General features: G+C 48.0%; 1 protein-coding gene across 2 annotated transcripts; it reads left to right on the top strand.

Annotated features, from left to right (window-relative positions):
- The first annotated feature begins 2372 nt into the window (after positions 1-2372).
- On the top strand, positions 2373-9654 carry Slc35b1 (solute carrier family 35 member B1). Of its 2 annotated transcripts, none has more exons than XM_032913173.1 (9): positions 2373-2780; positions 3437-3540; positions 4127-4257; positions 4926-4956; positions 5491-5648; positions 6930-7056; positions 8100-8206; positions 8346-8499; positions 9359-9654. In XM_032913173.1, exons 1-9 carry the CDS (start codon positions 2569-2571, stop codon positions 9409-9411), a joined length of 1077 nt encoding a protein of 358 aa, XP_032769064.1. In that variant the 5' UTR covers positions 2373-2568; the 3' UTR covers positions 9412-9654. The 2 variants fall into 2 exon arrangements, with proteins under 2 accessions (XP_032769064.1, XP_032769065.1); XM_032913174.1 differs by having other exon boundaries at positions 2568-2780; positions 4152-4257.
- The last annotated feature ends 15961 nt before the right edge of the window (positions 9655-25615 follow it).

Below are 25615 nucleotides of genomic sequence, written 5' to 3'. Positions count from 1 at the left end.
GTTTGAGTTTTCTGAATACCTGGGATGGGAAGCGTGAGGTAGAATGGAAGGTATTGTATCCATCACCGTGGCCTATCTTCAAGAGAAGGAACCTCCGTTTAACATACAGTGGTCTAGTTGCTGTATGGATGGGCCTTGCTAGAGACTCTCCACAAAGACACACTAACAGTAGACTCATGAAGTCTTGTCTAGAACAGAGAACATGATGTGTCCTGCAAGTGGATATGGAAGTCATTTGGGAAGGGTACATCCTAATAAGAGTACCCAAAGGCTCCTGAGGAACATTGGACCTGAAAGAGAGTATGAGGACAATTGAAGGGAGACAGTCTGGCATTGCAGGTACTCCTTGTACTTTCAGGAAAGTAAGGGGATAGCTTGCAGCTGGGACAGCATTATGCCTGTAGTTTCAGTGAGTACCCAAGGCAAGAGTGTGCAACCCTGGAGGGGACACAGGAACCATCCTTGTCCTTTCATAGCCTCTGAGATGTAAGAGCTCTTAGACATTTGAGGAAAGTGGGAATCGCCAGCCCAACCTTCTATTAGTGCCTGGAATGTATGAAGCATTTCAACAAAAGACTTAAGGAACCCTCCCCACACCCCACAGGCCAGGCTATCCCAAGTACTATCCATTGGTTTGGTAACCACCAGCAAACCAAATTAGAGGCTTTAAGAGAATATCATTGAAAATATGACAACTTTTGGGAAAGAAGAACCAGTCTGAGTGAAGGAAGGTCCAAAAGATTAAACAGCTTTTTCCAAAAAGACTGCACCACGTAGGGGAATAAGGATTGGAACCCTGATCACTTCACAGCTGGTGCTTTCTAACCAAAGAGCGCCCCTTTGATTATCGCCAGTGATGTCACATGGGGAAACTCAGGTGGTGGTGGCAGCAGCACACACCTTGAATCTCAGCACTTAGGAGGCAGAGGCAGGTGGATTTCTTGAGTTTGAGGCCAACCTGCTCTACAGAGAGTTCCAGGACAGCCAGCCAGTGAAATCCTGTCTTGGAAAAATAAAAATAAAAATAAAACACACCGGGAAGCTCAACCTAGGTCAAGTGAATTGTTTGAGGTCCATTGGTAAATAAAAGGCAGAAATGGAATCCAGACTCACCCAGTTACTATTTGGTTGCCTGGGAAGTGTCTGCTGATCCAGGAGAGTAAACCAAAGGGCAAGAGAGTAAAACTTACAGTGTCTCCCAAAAGGTGACACTAGGCAAGGGACAGACCCTATTTTCTCTTAGTCCTCCTAGCCCCGAAAGATGTCTGGCTTGTCCCCAAAGCCTTAGTGAGTCAGGTCCCCAGTGATGGGTGTGGTGCTGCCTGCTTTTCCTTCCTTTGCCTGAAGCTGTGCCAAAGGAGCAAGGCTGCTAGAAGAGAAAAGCAACCCCAAGACCCACGGCTGCCTGAAAATTGGGACAGTTTTAGGTGGAAGACTTGGTGACCTGGTGTTAGTCTCCCTTTTACAATTCTAGGGAAGCAGGTGGAGACCCAACTGTTTAATCAGTGAGAAGTTCATGGATGAGACCAATAATAGGCAGAGGTGTATTGTGGGGGGTTGCTTCATTGGATAGTTGCAAGGTCTTAAAGTTTACTTAAGTACTTGGAAGGGAGGTGGAGCGAAAAGAATTGTGAGTTCAACGTCATTCTCCTACATAGATTCAAGGACAGCCTGAGCTACACGAGATCATGTCTTTCTTTTTTTAAAGGCATTGCAATAAACTTGGATTTTTCACCCCGAAGAGGTGAGGAAATACGATTAGAATTGAGAAATGTGATGACTAATAATACTTTAAAGTTGCACAGTGCACTTTACAGTTTATAAAACAGTTTGGCAAACCTTAGCTCATTTAATCTTCAGAACATTCAATCAGTGACAGGGTGGTTATTATTAATTACCCCTCGTTTACAGAGTGAGAAATCCGTAGCTCGGAATTTAAGCAACACGTACTGTGCTGCCCCTAAGTGATAAGAGCCCTGATCTATCACGGAGCCTGACCAGTGGCTCCCTGCCATGAAAACTTAGTAATGTGCCCTAAGAAGAGGACCTGTACATCTCAGCCAGGTCTTGAACGCAGGGTAGACAGGGTTGGAGTCGCTGACGCTGGCCAGCGGCTAGAGGGCGCTACGGCTCTATGAAGCGTTCTTGGCGTTAGGACCCAGGCGCGGCCTGACAGCCAACTGCAAAAAAGACTTTGATTCACTCTCCTAGCCTCACCGCCTCTTTCTCCGCCCAGCTGTCTATTTTCACTCCTCGTAGCCAATTGATAACATCCACATACTTGTACGTCATCACTATACGCCGCGTAAACTCCTAGGCCTCCCCGCCGAGCTCCGGGTTGTAGGTGTCCTAGGCGTTGCCTGATCGGAAAAATCTAAAAGATGAGACATTAACCTCGATATGGCTGACTTTCCTGGCCACCAGGAATGGCGTAATGGTTTTAAAGCCTGCCTTCTTTCCTAGAACGCTCCTGCTGGGGCGGGAGGCATTTCCTTCTCGGAAGCTCTGAGCTGGCATATCTGGAGTTGGCTGCTCCGGCCTACGAGCCGGCGGTCGCACGCAGCTCCTATGAGGTCCCTGCCGCCGGCCGGCGATGTCCGCCTGGAGCTTTCGCCTTCGCCGCCGGTACCGCTACCTGTTCTGAACGGATCTCCAGCCGACTCGTCCGTGCGTCTCATGGCCGCTAGCAGATCCCTGGTGCCCGACCGGCTGCGCCTGCCACTCTGCTTCTTGGGTGTCTTTGTCTGCTACTTCTACTATGGGATCCTGCAGGAGAAGATGTGAGCAGACCCTTGAGGGGGCAGGACTGCTAACATCCCCCAGCCAGGGCTGGGATCCAGTCCCCACCGTCCATTTTACAGTCTAGTCCTCGGGCTTCCTGTGTCTGGTACAGGTTTTCCTCTTCTCCGGCTCGGCCCTCTGACCTTTTTTTGCACCCTGCTATTATGCATTGCTAGCTGAGCATCCTTGTAATTCTAAAATACCAGGGCCGGCCTCAGGAGTTTTGGGACACGATTCTTTTCTTCCTTTAGATATTTTTACTTTTGTTGATTCCAAGAGCGTTCCATGGCCTGAGCCAGGTCCTTTTTTTTTTTTTTTTTAAGCCCTGAGGTGTTGCACACCGTTAATCTTCTTGCCTTCTTCGGTCTTGCTTTATTTTTCTACAGGGGATACTTTTGTTCCGCTGTCTGACTTTCCTAGTTGCCCCCTACCTTTGTCCATTATGGGTATTCTTTCCTTAGGCTATGGTATCAGTAGGCTGGTATCTAGTTTTTAGGCTTAAGTCAATCTGCCCCTGTGGATAAATACACTCGGAAAGCTTACTAACCCTAACTACATCTACAAAAGCATGATACTTCCAAAGCTCTCAGTGGCTCCGAGCATACTTGTGACACATAATGATTTCTCCCCTCGTTTTTTATGTGTTTCATCACAGAACAAGAGGAAAGTATGGAGAAGGACCCAAACAGGAGACATTCACCTTTGCCTTAACTTTGGTTTTCATCCAGTGTGTGATCAATGCTATGTTTGCCAAGATCTGTGAGTACCTCATAGTAATTTGTTGGGCGCACTCTTCTTTCTCCCATATTCTGGGCATAGATGTGGATTCATCTTTTAAAATCAAAGTTTTTCCCTACCTCCATACATACCCTTGAGTATTTAAACAGCTTCTCTGCGGTCTGTAAAGCCAATGGCTGTGAAATGAGATTAAAATATTAGGCCTCTAAATTATACCTACTTTTGAGTTAGAAATGACTGGGCCCTCTATATTCCAAATCCCCATTGAAAACACTTAGAACATTTTCCCCTTTATCCCTTTGACTTTGCCTTGTGTGTCAGCTTCAAACACGTCTTTGTTCCTATCAGCAGAGTTAAGCCATCCTTTCTTGAACTCAATGAATCCCTACCACCACTCTGCATGTGGTCATGTTAGGCTTAAGGGGAACTGGGGAGATGAATAATTTTCAGAGATTTCCCAGCTTAAGAGGATAGAAATAGCCGTCTTTCTTGACAGGCAAGTTTCTTTCACATGGCCTCAACTCTTTGCTTAGTGGTCCATCCTTGCCCCACCGGGTTTCTCTTGTATGTTTTGTTTGTTTTTGTTTTATTTTTTGTCTTCTCCCAGTGATCCAGTTTTTTGACACTGCCAGGGTGGATCGCACTCGGACCTGGCTCTATGCTGCCTGCTCTGTCTCCTATGTGGGCGCCATGGTCTCCAGCAACTCAGCACTACAGTTTGTCAACTATCCAACTCAGGTGAAATCTCAGGGTGAGATGAGAGTTGGCTCAGAAATTGTGTGGACAGGACTAAGGGGGATCCTCCCTCATCTCCCCTCAGGTCTGTGATTTAAATAAATGGAAGCAATCCTACAAGGCTAGGGATCTAACTCAGTGGGTAGAGCTGGCTTAGCATGGGTGAAGACCAGTGTTCCATCCCCAACACTGCATGGGTCAGGCTTGGTGCCACTTGCCTGCAGTCCTTGCACTGGGGAGGTAGAAGCTGGAGGATCACAATCAAGAGGTTCAAGATCATGTTCAGCTGTGGCAGTATATCCGGTTCAAAGCCAGGCTGGGCTTCTTGAAACTATGTTCAAAACAAAACTGGAAACTATATTCAAAACAAAACAAAACTTGAAACTATGTTTAAAACAAAATTTGAAACTATGTTCAAAATAAAAAAAACAAAAAACAAAAAACAAAAAAAGAAGGAAGGAAGAAACATTCAAAGAATTTATGCTTGAGAAAGAGTGTAGAGTTTAGGACATAGAGTTGGGGTACAGGTTTGGGTTTGGCCATAAAAGGGCTGCCTCCTGAGGCCAACCTGTGGGGTTCAGGTCCAGTGCTAATGCCTCTTAACGCAACAGCTGATGTACTTCCTGGCACACCACAGAGGCTTAGGAATTATTTGCTCACTTTTATTTCAGGTCCTTGGTAAATCCTGCAAGCCAATCCCAGGTAAGCAGAGACAGTGAACTCTGTCTTCCTCTCTCTCCGAGTGGCTCTGGGTGTCATCATCCCATTGTAGGTCTCTCTAGTGTCTTTCCTGTCACCGGTGTTGCTTCCTGTGTTGTGCACAGGCCAAGTGGGAGCCAGAGGCTAACCTTGCCTACTCTGTGTCCTCAGTTACTGTAGTGTCCCCTGTTTACATTGTCACCACACCACACACCCGGAATCCCATTCGGGCCAGCGATCTGATTGATCTCTTCCTTTCAGTGTCTGGTCTTCCCCTCCTGATTCTCCACCCTTCCCAGGTCCTTCATGGACCTTTGACTTTTGTCCTCTCTTTTCTCCACCTAGCTACTACTCAAGCCCTGTTGCTCAATCATCTTTATCTAGGGGCCAGCGTGACACCCCTCCCATCTCGCCCTCTGGAAGGCTTCTTTCTCAAATGTTTCTCCTTCAGTCTTGACATGGCTCTCAGGAGGAGCATGTTGGGGTCACTGACACCAATGGGGCCTTGAGTTTTCACTGTCGTTTGTTTTTCTATAGTTATGCTCCTCGGAGTGACCCTCTTGAAGAAGAAGTACCCACTGGCCAAGTACCTGTGTGTGTTGCTAATTGTGGCTGGCGTGGCTCTTTTCATGTATAAGCCCAAGAAGGTGGTTGGGATAGAAGAGCACACGGTCGGCTTTGGAGAGCTCCTTCTGGTACGCAGTCCTGTTGTGACACAGCCTTTTCAGCAGATTCCACCAAGGACAGCCCCAACAAGACAGGCAGAAAGCCTGACTCAGGTCCCTGGCTCTGCTATGGCCACAACAAGAAGCCTAAAATATTTAGCCATAGCTAAGGAAGCTCTCCTGGAGAGGAGTGCTCTGACGACTGTGCCTAGCTACCCGTGTGAGCTCAGAGATACCCAAGAGCAGAGGAGGAAAGAATGGAGTGTGCTTCCCTGGGTTTCCAGGCAACAGAAGCCAGACTTGAATGAATGGGATCGATCGTTTATGTTAGGCCCTGTTCAAGGGCTTCACATTGTTGTTGATTAACTTTTTTTTTTTTTTTTTTTTTTCCCCGGGCTGGGGACCAACAGGGCCTTGCGCATGCTAGGCAAGCGCTCTACCACTGAGCTAAATCCCCAACCCTGTTGATTAACTCTTATACCAGCCTCCTAACACCAGCAGTGTTCTCTCCATTTTACAAGTGAGCAAACTAAGGAGACCACTCACTTGACCACTGACACACACTTAAGTGGCAGTCAGGATTCCAGGCCAGGCAGTCTGATCCTAGACTCAGGAGCATAGTGTTCTTCCTCCCTTCTTCCGTCTGTCTGTCCGCCCCCTCCTCCCACCCTCCCTCCTTTTTTTTCTTCCTCCCTCCCTCCCTTCCTCCTCCCTCCCTCTCTCTGTCCATGTGTCTGTCTCTCTCTGTCTGTCTTTCTCTCTCTCTTTGCCCCCTTCCTCCCTCCCTCTCTCCCTCCCACCCTCCCACCCCTCTCCCATCTTCCCACCCATTCTCTGTCTCTCTCTCATTTTCAGACAGGGTTTCTCTGAGTATCCCTGGCTATTCTGGAACTTGCTCCTTAGTCCTGACTGGCCTCAAATTTATAGAGATCCACCTGCCTCTGCTTCCCGAGTGAGGGATTAAAGGCATGTGCCACTACTGTCCAGTTTTTACCAAGCCAGAAAGCCAGCCTACTCCCTGGTTCAGTCCTTCTGCACCAGCTTATAGGCTTTGACATTGAGAACTGGTGGGCTTCCTGCTCTACTCTGATTATAGCCCCATTGTGATACCGTTAGTCTATCAGTCCGGAGCCTGCCAAGAAGAAGGCTGGTCTCTCTACCCCTACACCTGACTGTAGGCAGCTATAGTTCTGAGGACTCTGTCTTTAGGTAGCAACTTTTTGAAGTGCCTGAGGGGAGGGTCTTGTGTCCTGGGTTAGGGAGGTACCCTGCTGGCCAGCTCACTGCCAACTGCTCTTTTTCCTTTCCCAGCTCTTGTCTCTGACCCTGGATGGACTGACAGGTGTTTCCCAGGACCATATGCGGGCTCATTACCAAACAGGTTCCAATCACATGATGTTGAACATCAACCTTTGGTCCACGGTGTTGCTCGGTGCTGGTAAGGAGCCATTCTGCTGTTCTGTGCACAGATCACCAGAGGGCAGACTGCTTCTACCCAGTTATCCCTAGCTTGGCTTCCAGTTGTTAACCTCATGCAGGCCAAGGGCCTGACTTGAGTCCAATGCCCTATTGTCCAATGCCTGAGAGACTGTCCTGGAAAGATCAGTGATGGCAGGCTCTCTCTCTCCCCATCACTAACACTGTAGGATAGACATGCTCCAGATGTTGAGAAGATACACAGAGATACCTAGGAACAGTCTTTCTCCTGAGGCAAATGGGACGTAAGCACAGTGCTTGCTGACCTATAAGTACACTGAATGGAGTTCCCAGATGAAGGCCTTTGCTTTAGAGTCAGTGATTCCTGACTTTTCAAGTCAGGTAGCACACTGCGGTTAATGGGGAAGGCTATTGGTGGCTGGAGGTGACCAATTCCAGGAGCTTCCTTGGGCTGCAGACCCATGGGTCAGTGTGTCTGCAACATCTAAGCATGTCTGCATTCTGCATCTGACCACTTTCTTATTGTTGGTTTTGTTTTGTTTTTAAAGATTTATTTCTTTTATATACACTGTCTTCAGACACACCAGAAGAGGGCATCTGATCCCATTACAGATGGTTGTGAGCCACCATGTGGTTGCTAGGATTTGAAATCACAACGTCTGGAAGAACAGCCAATGCTCTTAACCACTGAGCCATCTCTCCAGCCCAATAGATATGATTTTTACTTTTGTTTTCTGAGGCATTTTCTCACTCTAGTTCAGGCTAACTTAGAACTCTCAGCTTCCCAACCTCTTGAGATCATAGCCAGAAACCAAACATACCCAACATCAACCACTTAGGCAGAAGAACATCATTAACTTTGAAGCCTTTCTTGGAAAATCATGTTGGTTTCTGTACTAGGTAAGAGTTTGAGAAAGACGCATGCCAGGCCAGAATAAACTCCACATATGGTTCCTCATCCAGCCGCTTTCGTGGTATTTAAACAGGCTGCATGCAGTGTGTAGGTGAGCCTAAGACCTGCTGGTCACCTCCTGATCGTTTTAGGGATCCTGTTTACTGGGGAGCTCTGGGAGTTCTTGAGTTTCGCCGAGAGGTACCCGACCATCATCTATAACATCCTGCTCTTTGGCTTGACCAGTGCCTTGGGTCAGGTGAGTTCCTTGGAGGAGGCAGCTTGCCTTCCCTCCTGTGTTGTTCAGAAAGAATGGCTGGGAGCAGAGGGGACTGCAGTTAGCCCTGGTATCTGGTGACCTGGGGCTGTGCTTGGTCTCACATATCTTCTCTTCCTAGAGCTTTATCTTCATGACAGTCGTGTACTTCGGCCCCCTGACCTGCTCCATCATCACCACGACTCGGAAGTTCTTCACCATCTTGGCTTCCGTGATCCTCTTTGCCAATCCCATCAGCTCCATGCAGTGGGTGGGCACCGTGCTGGTTTTCCTGGGTGAGTTCTACCCAGAGCAAGAGGCTGCAGGGGTCACAGGGGAAGCAGCAGAGACTTACCGTGTTATTTCAGAGCAGACTTTCCTAAAGGAGAAGGGAAGGAAGCCTTCTCTGTAATGCAGCCTTCCTCCTGGGCATTCCTTCTTAGTGATGTCCTTTAATGGCATGGGCTTTCAGGATCCCGAGGGAGACAGTGTGGCATTTACTCCCCTGCTAAACATGGTGCTCTGTGAGAGCTGAAGAAATAGCTGCAAATCTGATTCTGTTTTTCTTTTGCTCTTGTTCTCTCTCTCGCTCTCTCTCTCTCTCTCTCTGTTTGGTCTGTCTGTCTCTCTGTCTCTGTGTGTAGGCAAACTGTAAATAGCTGGGGAATTTTGATTCTGATTTTTCTTTTGGTTTTGGTGTGTGTGTGTGTGTGTCTGCCTGCCTGCCTGCCTGCCTGCCTGTCTGTCTGTCTGTCTGTGTCTGTGTGTGCGTGTGTTACCAGTGTCTTGATGACTTCTCATTTTTTGGCATTTTCCTGTCTTTGAGGAAGCTAGTTGCAACTAGTCCAAAGTGTGTTGTACCCAAACCTGGGCAAAGTGATACACAGCTTTAATCCCAGTACTTGGGAAGTAGAGGCAGGCAGGCAGGCAGGCAGGCAGACAGACAGACAGACAGACAGGCAGACAGGTCTATGTTTACAGAGTGAGTTCCAGGAAAGCTAAATATATACAGTGAGACCCTGTCTTGAAGCAACAACAACAAAGCACATTTGCTGTGTCTAAAGCCTCCCCTTACGGAGGCTAAGCTGGCTTCCTAGATCGTTGGTGGGCTCCCCATTCTCCCGTGAAATGTAAGCAACTGTCTCCTTTCCATAGGTCTGGGTCTCGATGCCAAGTTTGGGAAAGGAACAAAGAAGACCTCCCACTAGGAAGAGAGAGGCTTCCTCCACTCCAGAAACACTTAAATTATTATCTCCAACAGTGACATCTTGGGAAAATGGACTCAGTCACGATAAGGGACTGGGTTCCAATCTTTTTATAAAAAAAAAAAAAAAATCAAAGGGAGCAAGATGGAATATTCTAAACAAAGCACTTGGGTTTAACAAGACGCATTGCTAATTTCTGGTTTTGTACAGACCAGCACAAATAAAGAGAAGAAAGGCAAACTGGAAGTGTGAGACCCTGCTGCTGCTCTCTGGCTAGGCTGGGTGGGGCTTGGCGAGACTGGGTGGTAAGGCTCCCCCATGAAGTGCACAGAAGTGTGTGTGAGCAGGGGGAGCTCTGGGAGTTGGCAGGATTAAGCCAGCAGCCTCTGTTCCCACGGGCGAGCTCTAAATATGCTGAGACAGGTGGCTGGCCCTGAGAGCCAGAGGATGTAAAATCACTTCAAAGCACGTCGGCAACACACGTCGGCAACACACGTCGGCAACACACGTCGGCAGATGAGCTGCCAAGACCAAAGGTGTGTTCTCAAGGAGCACCTTTAGGTTGAAATGGGCCCAGGGCCTCAGAATCTGCTGGCTTTTGTCTTGTCCTCCACTGCCACCTCTCAGCCAGAACCTGTGCATGAAGCCTGAACGTGCTTTCCCTGACTTCCCCCGTCCCCCTCCTGTCCACCAGGCCCCTCTCGGGAGCCTGGATTCATTCCCTCTATTCCCCTACCCCCTTCAGCAGAAGCATCTCAGTCCTCTGCGCTCTAGCGTGCCAAGGTGTCACCATGCCAGCTTCTGCCTGTTGAAAGGGAGGCTGGCGGAAGGCAGGGTGGCTGAGTCCTGGCTCAGAGCAGCTGTCAAGTGCTCTGGGTGGTAATGGGGGGAGAAGGAGGAGCATGGAGCAGAGCCACCTGCCCACTGCTGCCTTCAGAGCTGGATCACAATCCTCCGAGGACCAAACTTTACACATGAAAGTGCATCGCCACCAGCTGCAACTTTCCTTCCATCTGTCGCGCCCCGCCCCCCTGGCTCTCCAGATGGGAGCCTGGCCTCCTTCCTGTGCGCTGCCTCAATGACACCCTCTGCCCAGCCTCCTAAACCCTTCCCTTCTCAAACTTCCTAGGGGCTGGATATCGCAAAGCTCCATCGCTAAACTCCTTTCTCTCCGGGAGAGTTTTAAATCCATTGTTGGAACTGACTTCTTTTTCACCGTGCTGAAGGTTGTCAGCTCCTCTGCTGTACTCACAGTGCCTTCCTGGTGTTCCCCCGAGGGTCAGACGGCAGTTAGAGCCTGATGGCAAGGCTAGGGCCCCACAGGTGGCCAACATCTGTGTCTACTGTTCTAACAAGAAACGTCCGTTTTCCAGCCGTCCAACTTGCCCTTTCCAGTGCCCTTTAGCTGTCTTGAAAATGCCCCACACTGGTCACCAAGACAAGACTGCTCTCAGCAGCTTGAGATGGGAAGTCCCCTAGGATCAGCTTGTCCTAACCAGCTGTGTGCTTGGGGGTCGGGTTCCTGGCTATTCCTGACCACCCACCTCACCTGTGAGCATACAGGACCTTCAGTGGTAGCTAAGACTGGTACTTGCCTCTAGGAGGCTCACGGTCTAACAGCAAGGTTGGAAAACAAACCACGACATCTCAGAAACAGGAAGGCGTCCGGGCAAGGTGAGGCTTGACTGCTGTGTAGGAAGATAAAAGCCTGGGCAGATGAGCATTGGCTTTGCTGCCAAGCAGGAAAAGGGCCTTCCAGCTGCCCTACACTCTTGCCTAATGGCTGTGTCCGTTTAATGTCCGAGCATGGGATAGGACCGTGGTTTTCAGGTGGGGCAGCATTCTACTCAAAGATCCCTAAAAGCTAAGCTGCCATCTCGTTCAGTCTGGCATGCTCAACCGCAGGAGCATGGGAACGGAAGGCCAGAGTTGACAAAGTCAGTCCTATTGTCTCCAACAGGCCTGATACCGAAATACCAGGCAAGTTCAAACAGGCGATGTTGATCTGCTAACCCAGGGCAACCTGATGCCTCAGGGTTTGAAGGATCAAAGGACCTCCTTTGCAGTTAATTCTCAGCTATGTGCAGAAGGAGGAACCCAGCCTGCAGACTTCCCTAAGCCCTGTGTTTTCACCAGGGCTGCATTGTACTTAACTCTGTTTCGGGCAAAGCATCGGCTCCCTTTGTCTATTTGGGTCTCTGTGCTCAGGCTCCTGACAAACTAAACTGATTTTGCACTTTGGCCTACAGCAAGGAATGGTGACCCACAAGTGCTATTTGGGGTACAATCTTAGGGATTGCTACTCTGGAATCAAACAGAGAAATAAAAAATTACATTGCTTTCAAAAGGACGTAGAAGGGCAGGGATCAGGTATTACCGTAGATCATGCTTAAGGAACAGGTTTCATACCCTCGCTCGCCTGTAACACACTTGTAAGGAACATTGAACAAATGTCTGTGTTTTTTAGAGATGAGAGAACCTAGGAGCTGGGAGATTAGGTGATCGCTATAGACTCCTGGTGTGTCTTCCAGTCATGGTTGCCTCCTGGACCTGGGCTCTCCAAAGGAGGAATACGAAGCCCCTCAGGAGACCCATTGCCTTCTATAGCTGGTTCCACTCGTCAGGGAACAGTTTGTATGTTTTACAAGCAGAACTGGTCATTTTCCCCAGATGCCCTGGCAGAGAAATTGCCCCTCCTCCCCAGGTCTCTGTGGGATCATTCAGTCCTTCCCATAGAAAACAGAGCGGCTGTCTTCAGGAACAGCGAGCTCACACGTTTATAACTCTCCTGCTTTCCCAGGGCTCTTTAGGCTGTGCCATTTTATCCTTAAGACACTCCTGGGGAGAGCTTGGGCCAGAAGCAGCCTCCCACATCTGAAGTAGGAAGCCTGAAATTCATCAGCTGGTGATTGAACACAGCTTGGCTGAGGGCTGGGGGGCTGGGGCAGGGGTGGGGGAAGAAGGGTGGGATGGGGATAGGGGTGCAGCAAAAATAGCCTGTTTTGTTTCCCCGTATTGGGTTATATTGGGTCAGGGACTGCTTTAACTCACAGCAAGCTGAGCTGGTGACTCTCAGCTGTGCAGATTTTCTGGCAATTCCTAGTATAACTTTCAAAAAAATTGGGAACTGACAACAAATACTATATAAAAAATATAATACTATATATATGTAATACTATATATATAATACTATATATAATACTATATATATAATACTATATATGTAATACTATATATAATATATAAGGCTATAAAGGGATATGTAATATAAAAATATATAATACTGTAATCGAATATATATATGACGAAACCTACTACAGTTTGTTTTGCTTTATTTTTTGAGTCAGGGTCTCATCTAGCCCAGGGTGGCTTAAAACTCAAAAGTCAATATGTAGTTAGGACTAAACTTAAACTCCTCTTGTCTAGGCAATGGAGAGATGGCTTAGGGATTAAGGGTACCGACTGCTCTTGAAGAGGATTGAACTTGAGGTCCCATATCCACAGTGGTGGCTCATAGCCTCCTGTGACTCCGGCTTCAGGGGACCCACACTCACATACTTACATGCACACACCCCAACACAGACACATACATATAATTAAGAAACACACACAAACTCCTGTCTTTACCTCTCAAGCGCTGTGATTACACGGTGTGTAATACCATGCCCAACACCATTACAGTTTAGAAAACTTTTTAGGAAAAGCCTATTCAATCCCTTCCAAAGAGAATACAATCATCCCACTATCTTGATGATAAATTCAATTTTCAGTTGCAGAAGATGTTGGACAGAATGTCGTTCTCTGTAGACAGGTCTGGTGGCATATGCCTCTAATTTCAGCTACTAGTGAGGCTATGGTGGGTTGCACATTCAAGGTTATCCTGGGCGAGTTAATGAGAGCCTGACTCAAAAAAATGAGGAAGGAGGGTACAGGGCACAGTTACCAAGCCTGGAATCCTAGCATTTGGGAGTTGGAGACAGGAGGATCAGGAATTCAAAATCATTCTTGGCTCCACGCAGAGTTCAAGATTAGCCTGGGCTACATGAAACTCAAAAATTTTACATAACCCATGAGTGACGCTGGGGATGTGGTTTCACTCGGTAGAGTTCTCACATGAAGTCCATGAGATTGCCAGCATAGCATAAAGCCAGACATGGCAGAACATGCCTGTGTGCCCTGCATTCTGCAGGAGATGAAGGTGGGAGGACCAGAAATTCAAGGTCATCATAGCTAAACGGCTGGTTTGAGGTCAGCCTTGGCTACACGAGATCCTGTCTCAAAGGACGAGAACAAAGGGGAGCAGGGACTGGGGATCTAGCTCAGTGGCAGAACCTCAGGTTCAATCCCCAGTACTGCATAAATAAACATAGTCACTGATTAGACATCGCAAGGTATCTTGCTATGAGTGTCTGTGTGCTGTAATTTTCCGTTTGAGCTAGTACAGCGGCTCACTCTTGGTAATCCTAGCTGCCGAGGGGCAGAAGTGAGAAGATTGCAAGTTCAAGGCCAGCCTAAGAAACTTCCCAAGACCCTGTCTCAAAGCAAAAATTTGAAAAGTTTGGGAGGGTAGCTTAGTGATCAGAACCATGGGCAAAGACCCAGGTTCAAGCCATAGAGCTGGTAAACAAAATCCCTTGCAATTTGGAGGCCACGTTGCATATGTACAAGATCAAGCGTGTTGGAAAAAAATCTAAGAAAGTGACTGGAGATGAAAGTGCGTAATTCAGAGCAGTCTGGGAGCCCTAGGTCACCTCCTCTGGCCTCAGCCCTCTCTGTGGGGTCAGGTGGAGGGTAGGCTGTGGAGGTTACAGGGGTTTTTCAGGAAGGGCTGCAAGGAATTTTCCAAGGTTCTTCCTGAAACCTCCCCTACAGTATGTTGGGACTGGCTTTAGTCACAGGGCTCCCCCTGTGTCATCCAGAATTTTCTGGAGAGAAGTCACTGCCTTGTTTAAGCCATCTGACAGGCATGATCCTCAGACCTATAACTTGGCAAGAGGCAATGAGACTGCCACTGGCAGGGAGGGTGGAAAGGGGACCCAGAGGAACTGGAACCCTTGAGTGGTTCAGTCAGTGTGAAGGGTCACCAGGGGGCTCCAGAGGGATGAGAAGCCAATCACAGTTCAGTTGGCAGCTCCGCCCACAGAGACACAGGACCTCAAGTCAGCTAGCTGCTTCTGCTGCCCCTGAAGCTCACCTTTTTTGTCCAAATGGGCAAACCCCCTGTGATTTCTGGAAAAGGTAAATGGGAAATTCTTCAAGCCATACAACAGCGCAAAGGATACGTGTGCTCTGGTCCACTCTCAGTTCTGCTTGCAGCATCCGGATGTTCAGAGCTAGCAAAGGTGCCATGTTTCCACTTACATCTGACTAGATATCTTTCCTTCAACCTAGGAGGCTGGGAACTCAGTGGAAGCCGTGTGTGTGTGTGTGTGTGTGTGTGTGTGTGTGTGTGTGTGTGTGTGTGTGTGTGTGTGTGGGGGCAAAGTCAAGCAAGTTATGAGGGAAGGGCCCATACTCCCTTCAGATTCACGTCAGACTCCGTACACAAGATCCGTCATAATCATGGAACCCCATTAATCTGAAGGGACTCCCCAGGCAGGCATGGTGCTGCATGCCTTTAATCCCAGCACTTGGATGGCAGAGACAGGCAGATCTCTGAGTGTTCGAGGCCAGCCCAGGCTACTATATAGAGAGACTTTGTCTACACACACACACACACACACACACACACACACACACACACACACACACACACACACACACACAGAGTGATTTTCCCAAGCAGAGCAGTGTAACTAGCTAGGCAGCACTGTGGAATATGGTCATTGTTTTCAGTGGCTGTATGGGTGGGGCGACGAGGTTGAGGGCATGGCTACCTACCACAGCAGCCCATCGGGTTGGATTTTCAGTCTCTTTCTGGACCCTCCATATACTCTCCAGAGCTGCCAGGTTTAATGAATAAAAATACAGGCTGCTTATCTCACGTTGAGTTTCAGATAAACAACACATTTTTGGTATATGTCTCTGTATTCCAATTTAGCCAGCGTTCTATATTTTATCTGGCATTAGTCATTATCCGAAATGTTCTCATGGGCCCCTCTCTTCCCAAGGAGGCGCTCTCATTTTCATTCAAATCGCAGTTCTGTGCTCAAGGTACTTTTTTTTGTTGTTCAGGGCCAGATTTTTTTCATTTCCCGGGTGGCCGAGGGAAGTGCAGTACCAGATTTCATCAGCAGGGGGCACCACTCTCCTAGATGAGATTCTCCCTCCAGTCGAGTTGCTGGGGGCTTCAAGAAGGGAAAGGTGGGGACACCGAATTGAAGGTTCTATTTGTTGCTTCTGTCCTCCCCCTGGAGCTCACGTCTCACCCCAACACCTTGCCAGAGCTATTTCTGTGGATCAAGAACCTGATCCTGTCACTTGGCTCCGAAATCACTTCCAAGGTTCCACAGTTACCTTCTCGACACAGCTTAAAAAGCCCTTCAGGATCGCACTGGTGTCTATTTTGCCTCCGTCAACTCCTGCTACTTCCAGCCCGCTCCATCCCACCCACCTCACACTCCCAGCTCTCCCATTCACCAGGAACTATTTGCAGCCTCCCCTGTATGATATTTACTGTCATGCCTTTGTGCCCAGCGTTCCCTTCGCTTGGAATCCCTTTTTCCATTTGGTACTTTTAGCCATTCAACACACTGCAGTGACGTGTACTGAGACAGACCGTGGCATTGTGCGGCGTGGAGCAGAATGCTGCCTGGAACTTTCCCCTATGATTCCCACTGGGGGAGGGATGATACAAGTAAATACATAACGAAGGATTATGGACTCGGCTCAAGGGTTGACTGATCTGTCTTCTTCAAATAGATTTAACTGTTCCCTCTCAGATTCTCTGATGGCTTTCACGTTAAGGGTCCCAAATCCTAACACCTGCCCAGTCACTGCAGAGCATACACATAAAATGAAACCCGTGGGGAAGAAGGGAGTGTGAAGGGGTCAGGATGAAATTGTCTGTGACAGACTGAAATGCAGGTACCACCTAGAGGGTGCCATAGCTCTTCGCCTCCTCCATTCAATGACATTTATCATTTCAAGAGAAAATGGAGGGCGGTAGATGTAATTCAGTTGGTAAACTGCTCGCCCAGCATGAACAAAGTCCTGGATTCGATCCTCAGCATTTCCCAAAACCAGACGTGGGGGTGAATGTCAGGAATCCCAGCACTTGGAAGATAAAGGCACGAAGACCAGAAGATTGAGCTCAGCTACGTCGTGAGTTCAAGGTCAGCCTGGACCACATGCTCAGCCCTGCCTCAAAGAAAGGAAAGAGGGGAGGATGGATGAGGAGGCAGAAGAGGAGAAGAGAATCGAAATGGTCTTTTTCTTCAAGAACTTTCCCAGGGTTTGTTTGATTCTTTGCTGGCTTAAAGCAGACATGCTCTCTGGTCAGATATGCCCTCAGAGTCTACGTCATTATAGTGCTTCTATGGACTTTAACTGCAAGGCTGACCGGCTCACTGCAAGTGTTCCACAAATGCTTGTGAGAGAGAAAGAAGGAAGGAGGGAGGGGGAAGAAAGGCAGGAGACAAGGAGTGACGGTTTACTGATAGAAGTTCTTACTGCCATTGCTTTGGGCATGGACCAGATGCGACACAATAACCTGACCCTGAATTTATTGCTGAGTGTGTGTGTGTGTGTGTGTGTGTGTGTGTGTGTGTGTGCATACATGTGTGGGTTCTCATGTTAGCAGGTGTGACAGCTGGAAAATGTGTCTAAGAATCACCAGCTCCATTCTCCAGCGGGCTCTCCAGCTAAGGTCCTTCTCGTTCTGGGAAGATGGGGGTGCTGGGGGGAGAAGGCAGGGCTCACGGTGGACTTTCTGGCTTTTCTCCAGGACTTGCAGCCGCCTGCATAGAGATGAGAAAGAGTTTATGTAGGCTTTTGGTACCAACTGATGCATCCTCAGGGGAAGGTGTCTGGCAGCTGCTGCCACCCACTGCCTACACACCGGAGTGCCCACTGCATAGCAAGCAGTCGAGTGGGTCAGAGTTAAAAAGCTTTCTCTTCTCACTTGTCCAAAATGAGATCATCAAAATGATCCCTTACCCTGCGTTGGGGTGGGGTGGGATGGGGGGGGTCGAAGATGTATGAGTGATCAAAACGTCCAAGTGACAGAGATGGCGGGGGTGGTTCACACTCCTCCTCGTGGCCCCCAGAAGCAGAGCAGTCACTTGACCCTGCCATCCGTCTGCTGCTTTCTGGAAGGCTCCGCTTTTCATCTGGAGAGGATGCTGGCTCCTGCCCACACAGAGCAACCCGTGTGCATTCTCATTGCCCCGGCAAATAAAGGCATATCTTTGAAGAAAAAAAAAAAAGATATCTGAGCCTTCCAGTGTCTATTTTATTTTCAAAGTAACTGGATCATTCAAGAAGCAGAGACTCCATCTTGGCCCTGAGATGCCTCTGGAGTCTTTCTGAATGGGGTAGAGGAGAGGGGACTGGGGCAGTGGCAGTAGACTGGAGTCACTCTCTAGGCTGGACTTTGGAAGTATCTGCTCCATGCTGTTCTCTCTGATGAGAGGGACATTGAAAGGTTAAAAACTCCCGGCTTGCAGGCTCAGCCACCCAGTGCATGGCGGGAGGGAACCCTTGTAGCAAGCAAGACTTTCCAGGAATCCCTTCGGCAGGCTGCTCTAGCTTGCCCAGGCTCTAAGCTCTTGGTGTGGTCCTTGTCCCATAGTAGCATATTAGGCAGGGGTGCTCAGAGGACTGTGGTTCTTTTTTTTTTTTTTTTTTTTGAGAACTGTGGTTCTTGGTGAGGTGAACTTATAGTACCAGGGAGGAGGAAGGGGGGGGGGAGGAGAGCAGGATAGTGAGACAAAGATCCCAAACTAAGACCTCTTCTAGTTTGCAGCATCCTTTAACAAGGAATATCTTTCCTAAACTACCAGGGACAGGGATGGCGGCAAAAGCAGAGTCTGGCTTGTTTGTTTGTTTATTGTTTATTTATTTGTGTGTGTGGTGGGGTACACATATGCGTGTGTGTATTAGAGACCAGAGGACAAACTTGGGTACCATTCCTCAGGCTCCATGCACATTTTCTTGGTAACAGGGTGCCTCATTCACTAATGAGTCACCAAACAGGCTGGCTGGCCCATGAGCCTGAGGGATCTGCCTGTGCCTGCCGCCCCAGCAGTGAGATTACCAATGCATACCATCAGGCCTGGCTTTTTTATGTGGGTGTTGGGGATTGAACTCAGGTCCTCGTGTCTGCAAGACAAATACTTTAGCTACTAAATCATCTCCCTAGCCTTGATCGATTTATTTGAATATTTAGTTATCTTATGTGTGTTCGTGCCTCAGTGTCTGTCTGTATGCATTACCATGGATGCAGGCAGTGCCTGAGGGGGTCAGAAGAAACATTGGGGCTCATGAAACTGGAGTTGGGGGTGGTCATGAGCAACCATGTGGGTGCTAGGAACTGAACCTGGGTCCTCGGCAAACACAGTAAGTGCTGTTAACACTAAGCCATCTCTACAGATCCCTATATATTTATTGGATATCTTGTTATGTAACCCAGGCTGGACTCAAACACTCTCTCTCTCTCTCTCTCTCTCTCTCTCTCTCTCTCTCTCTCTCTCTTTTTTTTCTTTTTCTTTTTTTCGGAGCTGGGGACTGAACCTAGGGCCTTTCGTTTGCTAGGCAAGCACTCTACCACTGAGCTAAATCCCCAACCCCTGGACTCAAACTCTTAATCCTCCTGTCTCAGCCCCTCATGTGGCAAGATTATAAGAGTATACCATACACTCCTCTATAAAGTCTTGAATCAGAGTAAAAATGTTCAGTTACATGGCCCAGACTTTTTAGTGTTTCTCTCTGTCCCTCTGTCTTTGCCCCCTTCATTTTTCCTTCCCCTCTTCCTCCTTACTTTTCTCCTTCTTCTCTTTCTTTTCTTTTTTGAGACAGAGTCTTGTATAGCCCAGGCTGCCCTCAATATCACTATGTATCCAAGGATGGCCTTGAACTTATGATCTTCCTGTCTTTGCCTCCTGAATACTGGAATTGCAGGTGTGTGCCTTATTTCTTGGGTGCTAGAGATTGAGCCCAGGGTTTTGTGTATGCTGGACAGTACTCTGCTAATTAACCTGCATCCACAATCTTCCTCTTCCCTTCCCTTCTCTTCCCTTGCCTCCCCTTCTTTCTAGACAATAGACAGAATCTCACTACATAGTTCAATCTGATCTGAGATTCCCAATCCTCCTGCCTCAGCCATCTAAATGCTAAGATTACAGGCATGCACCACCATGGCTGTCCCAGCTCTCATTTCTAATCCACACATCTAGAATTCTAGTCACAACTCAGGACAGGGCTGACCATCTCTCTGGGACTACCACCTGAGTCTGACCTACTTTCTGCCAGCCACTCCACTTGGATTAAAGAGGGATACCTGCATCCTCTCTTTCCTTTCTCTCAACCCCTTCCATCTCTGCTGCCCCTTCTTCCCCTCCTTCCCTGGTGCTTCCAACCCCTTTCCCAATAGCCCCCCTCCCCACACTCCTCCCTCGCTCTCCTCTCCAGCTCTGCAGTGGCTATACCAAATCCTTTCCTTGGCACAGGCCCTCAACTGCCCTGCTGGGTTCCTCTCCTTGTTTCTGCACCTTCTGTCCAATTATCCCTCTGGCCAGGTTGCTTGGGAGCCTTTCCCTCTGGCCACCCTGCCTCCTTCTAACATCCAATGATTAATTTCCATTTGGGGGTGGGGCTGTGGAAAGCAATTTGGAAAAACAAAAAACCAAAAAAACAAACAAACAAAAAAAAACCAAACCAACGAAGACAAAAAACTGGAGCTGTTAGGCAAGCTCCTCTGTGTTTGGCCCTGGCCCTGAGACTCCAGCAGAGCAGAGAGAGTCTCAGGGAAGGTGACACCACAGGCCAGGTCATTAAGGGCCACAGGATCTAGTTTTAAGGAGAGTAAGATCAAATGCTTTTTAGAGTCGGGCGGGCCTCAAAAAACAAGGGCTGGCGATGGGAGGAGCCGAGGCTCTTCCACAGAAAACAAAGCTCTGACTCAAAGGCACCCTTGCTCATCCACGTTCCCGAGTTTAATGTCCTTGGCTTGGGAATTAACTTTGAGGCTTTCCAGCACAGATAAAAATAGGTCTCATAAATGCCATCACGGGCACTTTCCGATAAGGTGGCCTTTTAAGGGAAGCTTGGCTCGCAGCAGAGGGTCTGAGTCAAGGAGCCTTTTGGTAGAGTGTTCCTGTTCCCAGACCTGGCTAAACAATGAACGCAGGAAGAGGAAGCTAAAGGGAGCGTCTGTGCCCCAAAGACCAGGAGTCACGCTCTGGAAACAAATGAATGTGGATAGCACTCCTTCATCTGTACAGTCAGCCCACACGCCGTGTATCCAGTACCTGCTATGTGTTAGGGGTGCTGCTGTGTGGTAGAGTCACAAAAGAGAGGAGGGGGGAAAAAGGAGAGGAAACCTCCGCCTTTAGGAGGAACAGTTTTGGCAGTAATATGAGGCAGGAACCAGACAACTGGAACACAAAATGAGAATGCAGCGCAGGAGACAGAGGTAGAAAAAAGTGGCTCAGGGATATGAACACCAGATGACAGTGTCCTGAAGGCATGCTGGGTAAAAGGCCTCAACAATCAAAAGAAAATTAAATGTTTTGTTATATTAATCCCTCTCTCTCTCTTTCTCTCTCTCTCTGTATTTGTGTCTGTGTGTCTGTCTATATGTGTAAGGGAGCATGCCACAGCACATATTTGCACGATATGGCATGCATGTAGAGGTCAGAGAATAACTTGCGGGTTCTTGGCTTGCTCCTTCTATCATGTGGGAGCCAGGAGTTGAACCCAGGTCACCAGGCTTGGCGGCAAGCACTTTTACCCACTGAGACATCTTGCTGGCCCATCAGCTGAAAATTAAGATGGGCAGCAGTGAGTGAGTGAGTGAGGGCCGCCGAAAGGTGTTGTGGGAGGGTAGGGTAGAACTTGTTCCGCTCCAGGAATGGAAGCAGGTCCGTGTATGGCTGGAAAGTCCATCGCTAAGGGAAGGAGGAGCCTGGAGACAAAGCCTAGGTCACAAGGGCACAGGTCACCTGGCAAAGACTCTTTCTTCTTTATGAAAGAGTCTGGACTTTATTTCCCTGAGGGTAGAGTGGCGCCGTGGAAGGGTTTTATGCAAACAAGTGATCAGATTAGACTGGTATTTTAGAGGGCTCGCTCTGGCTGGAGAGCGGAGAACGAAAGGCTGCGTGGCCTGGGAGGAGGCCTTCTCGATCCATGGAACATCCGGGGATGTGTCAGCAGGGATGGAAGGAAGTGGGTGGGACTGAGGGATGAGTAAAGGATGATGCATGGCACGTGGCCTGGGGGAGCTGAGCCTGCTTCCCAGTTCCTCAGCTCACACTGCTGGTGAGACGGGAGGCAGGCTCCATCTCTGTTGTTAGGTGTCTTTAGGTCACCGGGGAGGTATCTGGGTACAGCTACAGTTGGAGGGAAGGGCCTGGCTCGAGGCAGACTGGGAATATTCTTTAGCAGATGGATGGCAGTGGAGCTGAGAAAGAATGAGCCGGCTTCAGGCAAGTGAGGACACTGTGACGAGGGGAAGTGAACAGATCCAGGGAAAGCCAGCATTCAGAGATAGCGATGGAAAAGTGTCCGCTGTGTCAGAAGAGTAGTCGGAGCCAGGGGGGGAGGGGATCTTCGGGGGACGGCCTTCTCTCTCCAGTAACAATACCCTAACTTCTCTTTAGAAAGTTCTGGGGTTGGGGATTTAGCTCAGTGGTAGAGCGCTTGCCAAGCAAGCACAAGGCCCTGGGTTCGGTCCCCAGCTCAAAAAAAAAAAAAAAAAAAAAAAAAAAAAAAAAAAAGTTCTCTTCAAGGGCTGGAGAGATGGCTTGGCGATTAAGAGCACTGATTGCTTTACCAGGGGTCCTGAGTTCAAATCCCAGCAACCATAAGGTGGCTCACAACTATCTGTAATGGGATCCAGGGCTGTCTGAAGACAGAGACAGTGTACTCACATACATGCAATAAATAAATCTTTTTTAAAAAAAAAATTCTTTAGCTTCACTCCTCCCTGTTCACATGCCTGTGGTTTGCCTCCCAAGGCCTGGTTCTGTTCAATCCCCCAACCCCAACTCACACTACCCTCTGGCTGGGTCTGTGCCCTTCATTCATGGCTGCGCATGCACTCGCTCGTGTGCACGTATGCACAGACACACACAGTGAACACACACTGTACACACACGCACACTATACACACACATACGCATACATATATACACATGCACATGCATGCACACTTGCAAACACACATGTGCACACACCTATACACATATACACGCACGCAGACACACACTGTACACACACACATGACGCATACACACTGTACATGCACACACATACTATACATACCCACACTGTACATACACACACTGTACACACACACTGTATATATACACACACTGTACCTGCACACACACTATACACACACACTGTACACACACATGCATACTCACTGTACATGCACACACTATACATATATACACACTGTACACACACAATACACACATATACACACATGCACACACATACACTGCACACACACACTCGCACACACACTGTACCTACACACACTGTACACACACACTGTACACACACATGCAAACTCACTATACATGCACACACTCTATACATATACACACACTGTACACACACACTATACACACATGCGTATTACACACACACTGTAAACACACATGCATACTCACTATACATGCACACACACTATACATATACACACACTGTACACACACTATACACACATATACACACATGCACACACATTGTACACACATGCATACTCACTATACATGCACACACACTATACATATACACACACTGTACACACATATACACACATGCACACACACACTGTACACACATGCATACTCACTATACATGCATACACACTATACATATACACACACTGTACACACACACTATACACACATATACACACATGCACACACATACTGTACACACACACATGCATACTCACTATACATGCACACACACTATACATATACACACACTGTACACACATATACACACATGCACACACACACTGTACACACATGCATACTCACTATACATGCACACACACTATACATATACACACACTACACACACATATACACACATGCACACACACACTGTACACACATGCATACTCACTATACATGCATACACACTATACATATACACACACTGTACACACATATACACACATGCACACACACACTGTACACACATGCATACTCACTATACATGCATACACACTATACATATACACACACTGTACACACACACTATACACACATATACACACATGCACACACACACACTGTGCCCTCCCTGGCCTCTGTCTCGAGGTTTGCCCTCCTTATTTGTCTTCTCTGTTACCCCTTTGCTTATCAGTTTTCCACTTAGGTCTCTGTCCTAGTTTGCTTTCTAGCTCTGTAATAAAATGCTGACCGAAAGCAGCTCAGGAAGGAAGGAATTTATTTCATATTCTAGCTTGCAGTTCATTAAAGCCCTTCCACAATGCCCCTGAATACAACCCGGTCAGGTCTGTCATAGTTAGGTTTTTGTTTTGATTTTTTTTCCCCCTGTGGTAAAAACACCATGACACTGGGCAGTGGTGGTTCACACCTTTAATCTCAGTATTTGGGACACAGAGGCATGTGGGTCTCTATGAGTTTGAGGCTAGCCTGGTCTACAGAGCAAGTTCTAGGATGCCAGGGCTACATAGAAAGACCCTGTCTCAAACAAAACAAAACAAAACAAAACAAAACAAACAAAACACCACCATGACCAAAAGCAACTTGGGAAGGAAAGGGTTTATTTCTGCTTATAACTTACACTCCTTTATGATGGGAAGTCAGGGCAGGAATTCAAGGCCAGAACCTGGAGGCAGGGTCCGAAGCACAGCCCACGAAGCAGCTTGCTTGCTTGCTCTTCAAAGCTTACTCAGTTGTCTTTCGTAGATCATTTTCCCAGCAGTGGCAGCACACACAGTGTTCTGAGCCCTCCCACATCAATCATTAATCAAGAAAATGCATGGCAGGCTCGCCCACAGTCCGGTCTGATGGAGGCATTTTCTCAATTGAGGTTCCTCTTCCCAAATTACTCTACCTTGTGTCAAGTTGACAAAAAAAAAAAAACTAACCAGGACAGCTGCCAACCATTCCCTCAAGCCTTCTCTGACCTTCCAGATGAAGCTATGGTCACCATTTGTTCTCCCAGGAAATATGTGCTAAGCACTTTCTAGCCACGGTCAGCAATGGGCTACACACCAGGACTTCAGGGCCAGCTGAACTGACATGTCCCCAGAGAGATGACAATCTTAGCAGGGGAAGATTCATTAGCAAATGATTACACAGAACACTTAGAAATTATTGTTCGTGTTACCCAGAAACACTTATAAATTATTGTTCGTGTTAAGGAGAAAATAAAACCAGAATGCTATAATGGAAAATAACAGAAGATTTGTACTTCGGAGCCTGATGAAGTGACCGGAGAAGGGTCTCTGAGGATATAAAGACTTAAGCTGAGACCTGAAAGGTGAAGCAGAAGCAGCCCTGTGAAGAGCAAGAGGAGTGGTAAGTACGGAGCTATGTAGGCAGCGAGCTCAGTGGGTGCTTGATAGATGGGTGGTGTGAGTGGAGCACGATCTGAGGCCAAAGCTGCTTCGTGGGACTGCACCTGAGTTTAAGCTTCTGCAGCTGCCAGTAAGACGCAGCCTCCACGGAAGGTTTGTTTTTCCTTAAGATGTATTTGTTTGGGGTCTGGAGCGATGGCTCAGGAGTTAAGAGCACTGACTGCTCTTCTAGAGGTCCTGAGTTCAATTCCCGTCGTCCACATGGTAGCTCACAACCGTCTGTAACAGGATCTGATATGCCCTCTTCTGGTGTGTATGAAGATAGCATGCATACACACACACACACATACACACACACACACACACACACACACACACACACACACACAAGTACCTGCATGTGTGCATTGCTTGGTATCTATGGAAGTCAGAAGAGGCATTGGGTACCCTGAAACTGGCATTGCATGTGTTTGTGGACCACCTTGTCATTTTAGGGAACCAAACAAACCTAGGTCCTTTGCAAGACAAGGAAATGCT

Source organism: Rattus rattus, chromosome 9 (genome assembly GCF_011064425.1).
Source record: "Rattus rattus isolate New Zealand chromosome 9, Rrattus_CSIRO_v1, whole genome shotgun sequence".
NCBI classification, from domain to species: Eukaryota; Metazoa; Chordata; class Mammalia; order Rodentia; family Muridae; genus Rattus; species Rattus rattus.
Note: the sequence above shows the minus strand (reverse complement) of the source record. Positions and strands in the feature narration are given on the sequence as shown.

Coding starts and splice junctions, on each gene's coding strand:
- Slc35b1 (XM_032913173.1), top strand. CDS start 2,569: ATGAGGTCCCTGCCGCCGGCCGGCGATGTCCGCCTGGAGCTTTCGCCT. Junction 3,541..4,126: donor TGCTATGTTTGCCAAGATCT/GTGAGTACCTCA, acceptor GTCTTCTCCCAG/TGATCCAGTTTTTTGACACT. Junction 5,649..6,929: donor GCTTTGGAGAGCTCCTTCTG/GTACGCAGTCCT, acceptor TTCCTTTCCCAG/CTCTTGTCTCTGACCCTGGA.